The sequence below is a fragment of the Denticeps clupeoides genome, chromosome 17 (genome assembly GCF_900700375.1).
Source record: "Denticeps clupeoides chromosome 17, fDenClu1.1, whole genome shotgun sequence".
NCBI classification, from domain to species: Eukaryota; Metazoa; Chordata; class Actinopteri; order Clupeiformes; family Denticipitidae; genus Denticeps; species Denticeps clupeoides.
The window spans coordinates 9,315,353-9,328,496 of record NC_041723.1 but is presented as its reverse complement, the minus strand read 5'-3'; the positions used below and the strand labels follow the sequence as shown (position 1 = coordinate 9,328,496).

Here is a 13,144-nt window from a genome sequence, read left to right as displayed (position 1 = left end):
TTCAGAAGCCCCATGAGACGCCCCCTCACTCTCACACGTAAAACCCCTCCCTCTCTGATGGGTGATCCTGTACTTCTGGAGGGGAGATGGAGACACTAAGGTAGGAGAAGGAGAGGTCTGGGTTTGATGGAGGCGTAAAACCGCCCTCCTCTCGCTCCATTTTCCCTCCTCCTGAGATGGACCGAGCTAGGAGAGGAGAGGAGGGGAGGAGGTGGGATCAGGAGAGGAGAGGTGGCAAGGGACGCAGTCTTGTCGAGCTCCTCCCTCGTTGCCATGGTAGCAGGTTGTGCTGGCATGTGCCTCGGTTGGCAGTGCCCATACCTCTGGCATGAGGGCACCTGGGGGAATGATTGTGTGTGTGTGTGTGTGTGTGTGTGAGAGAGAGAGAGAGAGAAAGAGAGAGCGAGAAGGGAGCAAGGGAGGGGTTTACTGCCATTTTCCATTTTCACTGAGATTATAACCTCTCATGGATGAAATAGTGCGGCTAAAGCACCTTCGCGCGTGTGTGTGTAACAGCAGCACAGAACTAGCAGTTAGCAGTTAGGGGCCACTCTCCTCCCTGTCCAGACGGCGCTCTCACCACTGGACAGATGGCCACCCCACCTCCAAAATGCCCTCGTCTCTCCTCCACCCCCTCCCCTCTCAGCCCCTTCTCCCCTCTGTGGCCAGGAGATAGGAACTGGAGCACCTCCACGGCCCCCCACCGGTACCCCACCCTCCTCACCGGAAGGCCCTCGAACCCCCGAGGCTCCTGGCCACCCGGCCAGCGGCCCGATCTGGGACCGGGCCTAAATCAACACGCCGGCTTTCCCTCTGGCCCGCCCCAGCGCCGGCCGCGGCCAAATTACTCCTGATCAGAGCTGCGGAGGCGCAGAATGGCCACCTCCTGCTTCCCTCTGATTGCACAAGTCCAGGATGATTAGACAGGATGTAAAGCCCTGGGGAGCCGGCGAGCAAACCTCTACCGCCGGCCCCGCTGCCCTCCTCCCCTCTCCTCCCTCTGCCCTTGTGCTCATGCCGCTCTGTCTTCGCGTTCTCCATCTTCTTTTTTTTTTTTTTCCTCAGTCGTTTTGTCTCGGTCCCGTCTCCAGCGCGGCCCTTTTGGAATAGAGCGTTTAATGTGATAATAAGGTGTGAAAATCGAGCCACAATGGCGGCTGGAGGATTGCGGTGGCAGATTTTTTTGCGCCGGGCCTCGCCGCGTGCCACGAGTGCCACGAGTGCCGGTGTGGCACCGGGGCAGCTCCGGAACTCCGGCCTCCTCCTGGAGCGCTCCCGCTCACTCCTTCCTGCTCCTTTATCACATGAGTTCCCCATCAGGACAACTCCGACACACGTTTTGTTTGGCTTTTTTGTAGGACAATAAAAAACGTTCTTAGTCTTTAAATCTGCGTTCTGCTGCTAATTAGTTGATGGTCATTAAATGTGACCCGCGGTATCGAACCGGTGCCAGTTTCTGGACAGGTCGCTCACAACAGTCTAAATGTGGTAGGGTGGTGGTAGCCTAGTGGGTAACACACTCGCCTATGAACCAGAAGACCCAGGTTCGAATCCCACTTACTACCATTGTGTCCCTGAGCAAGACACTTAACCCTAAGTTGCTCCAGGGGGGACTGTCCCTGTAACTACTGGTTGTAAGTCGCTCTGGATAAGGGCGTCTGATAAATGCTGTAAATGTAAATGTGTGCTTGTGTGTGCACACAGACGTTCCGGCCCCTGACAAGGAGTCCGAGCGCAAGGAACGGCGCGCTGCGGTTGAAGACGGTGACCAGAGCGTGACCAGTCACGACGACCGCGTGGGAGACGAGGACCTCGATGACGAGTCCATCTTCACCTGTGACAACTGTCAGCAGGACTTTGAGTGCCTTGCTGACCTGACTGAGCACCGCACTAACCATTGCCCTGCAGGTGAGTGTGTGTGTGTGTGTGTGTGTTTGTGTGCATTTGCCCCTGTGTATCTGTGTGTGTCTGTGACTTTCACCCAACAGCACACGCACTCTCAGAGGACCTCCCTGTTACTTACACTGAACAGGACAAAGCTAAATACGGAGCGCTGTGTAGGATAAATTACGGTGTCACGTTCAGCAACAGCACATTGCGTGCACACTGTACATCTGAAGCATTACAGGGCAGGCGTGGCCTAGCGGGTAAGGAAGGGGACTCATTATTTAAGGTTGCGGATTCAAATCCCGAACCTTCATGGTTCCACTGAGGTCCCTTTGAGCAAGGTACCATCCAAGGTACTGTACCTACTCAAAAACGAATGGAATGTATACGGAGATGCATATGTCCATGTTTGAGGACCTGTTGATTGAGCGAATCCGCAAATATTTAGCTTGCAGTCTTGACACTGACACCTGGTGGCAAGGAGTACACACTACAGATTACGACGCACAGTACGGACACAAGTATATCAGTACAAACGTTAACAACGCAACTGTGTACGGATGTGCATACGTAGATCACAGCAACTATATTTCTGCCTTAAGGGTGATTGGTTAAATGCGGAGGATGTTCAATAAATGAGATGAGAGCCTTTATCTTGTTCACTGAACCACATACTTTATATGACATTTGCCCTTTTACTGCCCTTGTGACTCATAAAAACAAACAGAATAAATACATAAATAAAATAACTCACAACGGGGTGGAAACGTCTCAGTTTTACACACATTTCATTCCATTAATTTAAATGATCAACAATGTTTTAAATATGAGAATGTAGCAGATTTAAGGCCGCCGTCCAACGTAATATATCTGAAGGTTACTCAAGGTTGTTTGTGCTGTGCGTGTTTATGAAGGCTTTCAGTGGCCGCGTGCGACATCCATCCGTGTGCTGGACACCCATGCTTCATCATGCTGTCTGAGAGCCCATAAATCTCTCAGTGTGAGAGACGGTGTCCCGCCACGACTCTAACTGCACACATGCTGCCCGTGTGGGACTGCCCTGGATTGTGTGTGTATTTGACAGAGATGCATTCAAATATCGTCTGACCCTCATCCCAGAGTCAGGGCGGTCCGTCCCTTTGGCCACACGGCCCTGCATAAACCCGACACGGCCAACACGCTCCCCGTATCTACTGGTGCGTTGCTGTGATTGATGAAATTATGAACACGGGCCAGCAGGAGCATCTGCTTTCGCTCATATTAATCAATCCAGTGTTCTTAACGAGTGCAACAAGCCCCCTACAGCCACCATTGCCCTGTGTGTGTTTGTGTGTGTGTGTGTGTGTGTGTGTAATACACCATGGATTTGACGAGAGTGTGCGTGTGCAAGAATTTCAATGCAAGCGCAGAAGGCATGGATGTGACCCCCCACACGAGCCTGTGTGTGTGCGCACATGCGCATTACTGTTGTGCGTGTGCATGCCACAGCGGTGCAATGAAATGCAGCCCTCCGATATGAGATGTGATTTTCACTGGGAGTCATCAGAGAACCACGTGTTGCTTAGCAGAGGAGAAAGGGAAAGAGGGAAAGATGGAACGAAATGAAACGCGAAGGGGAGGGTCTCCCGGGACGGCGTTGTAGATTGCGGAATAATCCCGAACCGAGGCTGGGGGTGGAGCGGCCTCCCCCCGGACCCTGGATTTTATTATTGTTTATTATTATTATGATTATTTTGATTGAAAATCATGGTGACTTAAAAAAAAAAAAAGATCTCGCTGCGAATCCTTTTAAGTTCTTTGAGCGCCCATTGGGACGGGTCTTCTGGGGGAGGGTGGTGAATGCTCCGCCTCTCTCGGTCAAACGTTGAATAACAGGGTGTGACTGTGTAATTAGGTTTTCCTCTTTTTCGTTTGCGAACATGAAAACTCTTTTGTTTCATGCCTTGGCATGGACGCCATCTTGGTGACATTTGTTCGTCAGAGGCCATCTCGTGGAGATAGCTGGGGGAAGATGGCTCCCATGGTGCTTTGGAGTGCCTGGCCAATATCACCCTCCAACAGAAGGCTCATAAAGTTACTCAATCAATTTGTTATTATTATGACCACATGTGAGTCAGAGAGGCAATATTCCACCCCTCCCTGACACCACCACCCACCACCCCCTCCAATTCAGAACCAACCTCTGAGCAGCGACAAATGAAATCCTATTCCCACCGCAGGAGCCGCAGCGCCTATAGAATTACTGTCAAAATCCCATAATATTGCGCTGTATTCGTCAACGTGCAATGACGCCGGTCTGTACGGAGGTGTGTTTGTTCATACGTTAGTCATTAAGGAGGACAAGGGATGTCCCGAAGGTCGCCCAAAATAAATCGAGAAATTCGCAAGTCTTTAGGTTATGAGTCAAAGGGTTCGTATTACATGCAGCTATGCAAATTCTAGAGCTGAGGTCTGGACTGCAGTGTGCTTTTAATCATTGTGGTGCATTGTGGTATGTAAGTGTAGCCTTTGGAGTTAGTGTATGTTTGCCGGAGTTTGCCATGAGTAAAAGTGCAAGGTGGATTTTTCTTTTCCTCTTCTCAGCTCATCTCATCTCATCTCATCTCCTTTTATCCATTTCTCCTCCTCCACCCCCCTCTCCTCTGCACCTGGCTCTGCTCTCTCTCTCTCTCTGGTATGTGGAGCTGTAATGGGGGTTATGCCCCCACGTCTCTCTCCCTTCACCTAATGGGGGCACTGCCCTCACCCGGCCCCTCTCCTCCAACTCTGTCACCCCATTCTCCCTTTCTTCTTTCTCTCTCCTCCCCCGTTATTCCTTCAGCTAATAAGGGTCCCGCTGCAGTGCATTAGAGTAGCACAGAGGAATGGTTTTTGCTTGACTTTTTTTTTTTTTCTCCTCTCTTTCTCTCGCGTGCTCTGTTAACTGTGTTCTTTTTTTACGACTCCTGGTCCACCTGACAGTTGGGGGTCCACGGCACGGCTGCCATTCAGTGTGTCCCTTTGGACTTCTTCCACTTCTCCAACTATTTCTCCGCCTTTTGAAAGCCTGTTTGTGTAGCACTGACGCTCTGAGAGAAATGTGTGTTTTCCTATTTTATTTGTGGCGTGAAAGCTATTTTATATATACGTGTGTGTGTGTGTGTGTTTGTGTGAATGGCGTGGGTTGGTGGTGTTTGTGTGCAGCTCTCGAGGCTGATATTGCGTGTGTGTGTGTTTCAGTGTGGGAAGGGTCTAGGGAGAGTCTCAACAGGAGGAGGAATCTGGAGCACTCGCTCCCTGAGGAGAGGTTGGGGAGAGAGAGAGAAAAAAAAAAAAACCTGGAGATCAAATGGAGAACATTCGATGCTCCTCTCCGCTCTGCTGCCCGCGGCCGGCCAAGGTTGGGCACTGGCTGTTAAACGCCCTCTCCCCTCCCCGCGCCCTGGCTCCCTCCCTCCCATGCGGCCGGACACAGCTGACCCCAGCCCTGCCCCCACCGTCCTGTCAGCCCGGCGCCCCGGGAGGCGGTGAGGAGCCAGGGCCGCTGAGTGAAGACAGCGGTGGAGGCCGCCCAGCTGAAAGGGCCTTTGAGCTCTTCCTCCTCTCGGCCACGGGGGCTTCCGATGGAGCCGTGTGTTTGCGCATCACCCCTGCTCTGAGCTCCCTGCCTGGTTATATATATATAGCACCCACCCACCCCACCCCCCCTCCGGCTCCACACACACACGCATACACACACTACCCATGCGGTGTAGCTGTGGCCAGGCAGGGAGTTGGCACGATGGATCACACACACACACTCACACAGACCCGAGTGGCCACAGTGATCTCTGCACTGCAGCTGAGTCTCTGACTGCACAGAGATCCATCAGACGCCTCTGGCCTCATCACACATCACACTGCACTATGAGTTACTGTGTGTGTGTGTGTGTGTGTGAGAGAGAGAGTGAAGGAGAGGTCAAACAGAGAGGGTTTGGAATGGAGACTGATGGAGAGATATGAGGAAGTACAGGAGGGAGGGAGAGATTGATAGAGTGGTGAAAGGGGAAGCGGTGTGTGTGTGTGTGTGTGTGTGTGTGTGCGGGCGAGAGAGAGAAGGTGAGTAATGCAGGCTGTGAGAAGCCGTCGTGTGGGTAAATGGGAGTGGTGTCAGTCAGCGGAGGGGGAGGGGCCTGTTCTTGTCACATACAAATAGATTCTGAGCGCTAATTAACCCGCCTTCACGAGAGCGAGTCGAGCGTCAGCCGCCTAGGAGGGAGGGGAGGAGTGAGGGATTGGTAGAGCGAGAGAGGCACACAGTACGTTCCTTCACACACTCACCTGCAGACACACACACACACACACACACACACAGCTGCTGCTCTGGAGGCAATTTGAGTTTCTCTGTGAATATTTTTTTTGTGTGTTTTTGTATGGATGTACTATATTTATTTGGGGCTGTGGTCTTTTAAAGTGTGCGTGTGTGTGTGTTTTTTCTCTTTTTCGTGACCCTCTTCGTTTCTTCACCACCTCGGTCCACTCCTCCTTTTCCTCTCTTGCTCGTTCTCCCCCATCCCCCTCTGTTAGCTGTGTGCCCTCTCCTCAGCAGGGAGGCTGGGGGTTTGGAGGCCTTAGCGTGCCAGGGAGAGTGTGTGTGTGTGTGTGTGTGTGTGTGTGCATGTGTGAGAGAGCGAGAGAGGAGTGTGAGGGAAACGGCTGTTGGAGGCGGGACCCCTGGGTGAGTGGGGTCTCCCCAGGGTGCTCCCTTTCCACCCCCACCTACCGCTAAAGCGCAGCGCTCCTCGCTATGAATACAAATCCATCCATCTTTCCATCAATCAGTCAGTCCCCTCTGTCCCCCTCCCTCCATTCACCCCTCCATCTGCACCCAACCCTCCCTGCACGCAGCCCCTGCCTGCCCGCCTGCCGTCACACTGGCAGCTGAATCCTGTGGGGGCAGGACTCTTATTAAAGCCACAGATCACAGATCAGGGATGGAGGGAGGACAGTAACCTGATACTGCGTCACACACACGCACACACTCGAGCACGCACTGGCCACTGTGTGTATGCGTTTTATTGTCGTGCGTGTGTGTGTTTGTGTGGTGTTGGGGTTGCCAGCCATCAAACCCGTCTTCTGTTTCGTGCTGTCGGCCCTTTCCCCTGTTCTCCCTCCCTCCCTCCCTCCCTCTCTCTGCGCGGAGCCGGAGGGTGGCCTGAAGATTCCTCCACTAAGCCCTTGGCACAGATACAAATGCAGTCGCAGCTGGTTGTAAACTCAGGTTTTCCAGGGAGAGCAAAAGCCCAGCCTCCATAAGAGCGCGAGATTGAGGGGAGGGGAGGGGGGCACAGCATGCAGGGAGGGAGAGAGAGAGAGAGAGAGACTGAGGGAGGGAGGGAGGGAGACGGGGGGGAAGAGGAGGGAGGGGTGGGGGGGGGCAGACTGAAGCACACTGGAAGTCATTTTTCATCACAGGGTTCATTTTTCACAATGAAGTTCTCTCTTCTCTCTCGCTCTCGCCGCCTCACTCACACACTCCTTCCTCTCCCTCCCGTCTCCTGGCTTCTCTCTGTTCCTCGCTGCTTATTCCCTCTTTCTTTCTCTCTCTCTCTCTCTCTCTCTCTCTTTCTCGCGCACGCTACCAGCCTACTTTCCCTCCCCGCGTTATAAAATATGGATGGTACCAGTTTGGGAGCGTTGAGAGGCTCGGCGGCGGAGCGCGGCGCTCTGCCTCAGCAGAGGCCCGGCTCGTGCATGCACCTAAACACTTCACTGAGCAATCTGTCAACATGTCAGCAACACATGTTTTGTTTAAAAAAAAAAAAAAAAAAAAAAAAGCACCTTCCAGTGGGAGTAATGGCTCCCACCAGGACTCCGAAAATGCTTTGAATTCAGCAGATTTCTATTGCGGGGGGACTCCCCTGGGGTGCCTTTTTTACAATGCCTGCATTTCAGAAATTTGAGCCAAAGACCCCTGGGGGCGTCCTTTCATAATGCCTGAAAATGTAGGGTTATATTGTGTGCAGTTCCCCATGGGGGCTTTATTAATACCTGAATTCTGAGGCACTGGAAATTACACAGCGACTCTGTGGGGGCTCTCCATCGCACCAGGATGGGAGAAAAACTCTGTGGGGACGTTTTCTCCTCTTCTCTACTCTCTTCTCTTCATTTTTCCTTCTCTCCTCCTCTCCTCTCTTCTCACTCTCTTTTTTTTTTGTGTGTTTCATGCAAGAGTGAAATAGAAGAATTTGCCAAAGGACACGAAAAGAAAAGTGTGTGTGTGTGTTGGCACTAGTCTGCTTGTATTCAGCCTGCTTTCTCAAAGGGGGAGGAAGTATAAAACAAAAATCACCTGATTAAAAATGTAACTTCCCCATCCCTTCCCTTGTACTGCTGCTGGAAGAAGAGCGAGTAAATATTTGTGCTGCCGGTGTGTGCCCAGGAAAATGGCTAAATCTGGTGAAATATCCACAGATGGATTTTTCCCCTGTTCTGTTTGGTATGAGTGAAAAGGGATTTTTTTATTATTTCCGGAGTAGCACAAAAAATATCACAACGGGTTATCACAAGGAGCACCTCTGATTGGTCAATACTACATTATTCTGAACAATTGTGATTGCTGTCCAGAGTCAGGCACACACACACGCGTACACAACTAAATACGTGGCCTTACTCTTATCATAGGCATTGTGATTATTATTACAATGATTATATCCACATTGTACTATGTTCACCATTGTGAAAAGTTTACTGTCGCTTTAAGAGGATGATCCTTTTTTCATGTTTCCTGAAATCCCTGATAAGAAAAGGCTGCCCCTTGTACAGATAAATTGGGCCTAAAATCGCTGCTCCTTCAGCCCAGATTGGAGTTTTTTGGGGGTTTTTTTTCCAAGTGAGAGATGAATCTGCTGAGTCATGTACAACATGACTTTATCACCACAAATTTCCTGTTGGTTTCCTTGATAACCCGACAAGGCGTTACTCATTTCCATAGATTGTTATTTTTATTGATTTGTCGGTTTGCCCGCTCAGTTTTTTTTTAGCCGATAATGGACTATCCTGACTACGTTGGTCTTGCTCTGTGCTCGGTCGAGTGTGCTGTTGGATGCGCATTGTCTGTTAATCTGTCTTATTGGTTTTGGTGGTGACCGGGCCATGGATTAGGGCGTGTTAGGGTGCAGGGGTCAGGTGTTTTAGGGCTCTAGCTGTTTGGTGTTGAGGGCATTGCCGGGCCGTGTGCTCTGATCCGTAATCTTCAGCGTCGCGCTGGATAGGCGTCTTCACAGCCCCTTTACTCAGGGCCCACGGACCCCAGATACTCGGTACGGGCGGTACACAGTCACTACGCAGCCTGTACACAGTCATTACCCAGGGGCTACGCGGGGAGGTGGGATAATTAGGAACAGGCCGTTCCTTCGGATTCCAGCAACCCCACGGAGACTCTGCCCCAGACCTGTCCCTCTCTTTCAATCCTCCTCTCCCCCCTCTCCCCGTCTCGCTCCCTCTGTGCCAGTACACCCTGTAGAGTCCCTGCCTTAAATCTGCCCCCCCCTCTCCCTCTTCTGACCTTCCCTCCTCCCTTTCACCAGTTCTCCCACTGAGTGCCAGTCTCAGACCTCTCCTGTCATGTGTCCTTTCTTCCTCTGTACTCTCTGTTCTTGTGGTTTCTTCTATTCTTGTCCAGAATCTCCATATTTCGTCCTGCATTTATTGGGTCTGGGACGGGTTTACGTTGCTGCTCCTCTACTGCCCTCAGAGCATGAGAGCATGCCCTCATTTACACACATGCAGGGCAAACAGCATCTCCCCCCACCTTTACGTATCTCACACACACACATACACACACACACACACACACACAATCTTTTTCATTTTGCTTCACACCTCAGAGCCAAACACTCCTCTGTTCGCACACACACACACACACACACACACACTGGGTGCGGTGGTGCCAAATGCCCGAGTGCTGGGGGAGAGTCGCTGTAATGGTTTTAACCCGGCGCTCAGGTGTGGCTCGGCTTTGTCAAGTGAAATGTCAGAGAGAGACGGATCCCCAGAGACCTGGCGGCGAGAATGCAGACAGTGCCGGCCGCCACCCAGCCTTTCAAAGCGCCGCCACGGCACCGCCCGGGACCGTGGACGGTAAACACAAACAGGGCACATGCATGCATACGCAGGAGCAGGAGCAGGAGCTCTCATCCATGAAGCCGTATCCCCCCCCCCCCCCACACACACACACACACACATGCTCACAAACAATAATACAAACCCACTCACTCACGCAATCAACACACAGTCGTGTCCTAATCTCCTGCACACACGCAGTAACCTCACTTGTCAGGCTTTGTTCAGCAAGCGCACATTTTGAAATGCACATGTGCACACAGGCGCGTAAACATTACACCATATAAACACGAACACGCACATCCTGCATTAAAACTCGTACCGAATGCGCGTGTTCAGACTCTGCAGCTGACACACACTCTCTGTAACACACACCTTCAGCAGCTGCTGCGACCTCTTTTATGTGCTACTGACAGGGCAGAGCATTGCGTGTTGTGTGTGTGATTTACTGTGCTGTGTGAGGATGTGTATGTGGATTGTAACAATGCACTTGCCCTCACCTCACCAAACATTTTAAGAAGGAAGAAAGTAGCAGTGAGTGAGTGCCTTGAAGAGAGGTCACCAGTGGACAGTAGTGTGTGTGTGTGTATTGTTGATGGTGTTATCTTCCTGGTTAGGTGTGCATGTGTGAGTGGAGAGATTCTTTGCCTCTTCCCCAGTGAATTTATGAGTCTCTTATGGGACCTGAACCAGCTTCTGGTAGGTTTTTACACACCCACTTACACCCGTATCTCACACACACACTCACACACACCCACACACACACACACACACTTCTGACGTCAGTCCTGTGACTGGCTGCTCCCCTGGGTGCCGGGAGCACTCTTTGTTCCCCCCTTCCCGCTCCCTCCTCCCCCCATTGGGCCTGCTGTTCGCTTCTCTCCTCCTCGTCCTTTGTCCCTGGAAATAGCCGTCCAGCTAAGTGCCTGATTGGAATCCGTTGCTTCTTGGCTGGGCCACAAGGGGGTCCTTGGAGACAGAACGAGGCAGAGGCTGGAGTTATCTTGCGTTGAAGGGCTCTCGCTCCTTTTTTAAGGGGTGGTGTATGCATGCTGTTTGTCAGACGTTGTGACACCGGAGCCTCCCGGGGGGAGACCGATGATGGGAGTAAGAGGAGTGAATTATGGGGGCGTTCAAAGTAACCAGCGCAGTATTGGGGTTAAGGACCCGGAGAATCGGCAGCAGCAGCGAACTGGATCCTGCACAATGCTGGGGAGAGGATGCCTTTAAAATATTTAAAGGTGCTTTTCATTTGCCAATACGATAGAAAGCGCGCTACTAAATAAGTAAGGAGAACCACGGGGGACATATTCTGACAAGCCCTCAAATGCACAACAAAATACACACCAGCACCGGCAGCAGCAGGAACAAAAAGAGACGGAGGGCGAGAGAAGATAAAAAGACAGAAAGAAAGACAGAAAGGATGAAAAAGGCGGTCACGTTATTAGTCCTGTTATGTTGCCATCTTTTCAGCAGCAGAAGTCTCTTTTCCTTTCTTCCATTCTTTTCCTCACACCCCCCCCCCCCCCCCTCTCTTTCCCTCCGTCGTTTTTTTTTTTTCTTTCTCTTTTTCTTTCTTTCTGTCTGTCTCTCTGGCTTTTTTTCCCCTTTAATGAGAGCAGCTCCAGTGGAGCGCGGTGGGGCCGAGCGGGCCTGCTCTCTGGCTGGCTGGTGGGAGCTCCCTGCTCGAGTAATGAACTCCCCCAGGACGAGGCACACCATCGCCGGCCCGTTTCCATGAGCCCATCCCTGGGTGTAGTTGTGCCGCGGCTGCCGATGAGGGACCCTGTTTGTGAGTGCGGGTGTTGGGGGTGGGTGGGTGGGGGGGGGGGACACATCAGCCCCCCAGTTTGCTGCCAAAACACATGGCCTGTGAGTGAGGAGATAAAATAGAGGCCGGGGGTGGGAGACACTCTTGGAGAGGGGGGGGTCAGACGGAGGGGGTGCCGTTAACAGCTGTACGGGGGTTTGGGTCTGACTGGTGTGGGGCTGATAAGGGTCGGTACGGAGCGACGGCTAATAAACCTCCAAGCCAGCACACTGCTACAGTTCAGGAAGAGAGAGGATGGAGGATGGATGGGCGTGTCATGTATAATGACAGGAAGTCCGAATTCTCTACCTGTGTAGATAGATCTTAACAACAGAATTTCAACGGTTTTTCTGTTCACGGTTTCAGGGTTTTTCCTGTTTATTAAATTCCCACCCCGCCGTGAGGTGAGCAGGGGATTGTGGGAATGCCGTATCCAGTCCGTCAGTCACGGGCGGCGCACAGCTGAGGGGAACGAATCTCCCGACTCGGTCACTGCCGCCGCTAGGCTTTCGCTTGTCTTGACGTTTGTTCTCTTTCTTATCAGAGTTCTCCCCCCTCGTAGTGGCGGGTCTCCCAGTGCTGCGCCACGAGTCTGCTGCGGCTGTCAGCTAACACTCCTGCTGACCTATGACCTCTTTCCCCAAATCTGTAGACACTGTAGACACTTACAGTTTCTTCTAGCCCTTCATCAGTTGTTTTTTTATTTTTTATTCTTAAACCACAGGACAGATGCTGACTGGACATGAGATACTGAGCAGTATGAATGGGGTGTTGGGTCATAACGTGTAGCCGTATGACAGGCGTAACTAGTAAAGGTGGCACAGTAGGTATGCTAATAAAGAGGCTGGTGATTGATGCTTATACAATTCATACGTGTTATTTTATTAATAAAAAAGCCTTCACCAAAAAAGCGTCTTTGATCTTTCCTTTTATTCTAAAAATTGTTACTGCGCAAATTTTTTATTTATTTTTTTTGGTTAAGGTTTGACATACTCATGCATTTTTTTTAATTATTCATTTTTCAGTAATACTGTTTCAGTAATGGTTTGAAACAGTAGTAAGTAATAAAACACTTGGGGGTTTGATTTTAATTTAATTTTTTTTCCTTATTAATTTAAATATGTGGCGTGTGTGTGCATGTAGAGCTGCAGCTCTGACATCGTCCTCTGTGACTCATCCAGGCAGTGGGGGGGTTGAGATCAGGGTTTGGTCAGGTGAGTTTGGTGTGAGTGATGTACATGATTTTGGTGATAAGAGACATAGTCATATGACCTATAGATATTTTCACCTTCTATTGCCACCCTCACTTTCCATCTCCGGTTCAGTCTAAACTGATCCACGTGGAAGATGAATGGTTCAAAATAC

At 51.1% G+C, this 13,144-nt stretch overlaps 1 protein-coding gene across 5 annotated transcripts in view; it reads left to right on the top strand.

Moving 5' to 3' along the window:
* The window catches only part of znf423 (zinc finger protein 423), a 122,170-nt gene that overhangs the window by 28,171 nt on the left and 80,855 nt on the right, over window positions 1–13,144 (top strand). For all 5 annotated transcript variants that reach the window (XM_028957602.1, XM_028957601.1, XM_028957599.1 and 2 more), the window contains one exon: window positions 1,705–1,908. In XM_028957602.1, the coding sequence (XP_028813435.1) occupies window positions 1,705–1,908 (204 nt within the window). The remainder of the gene's footprint in view (window positions 1–1,704; window positions 1,909–13,144) is intronic.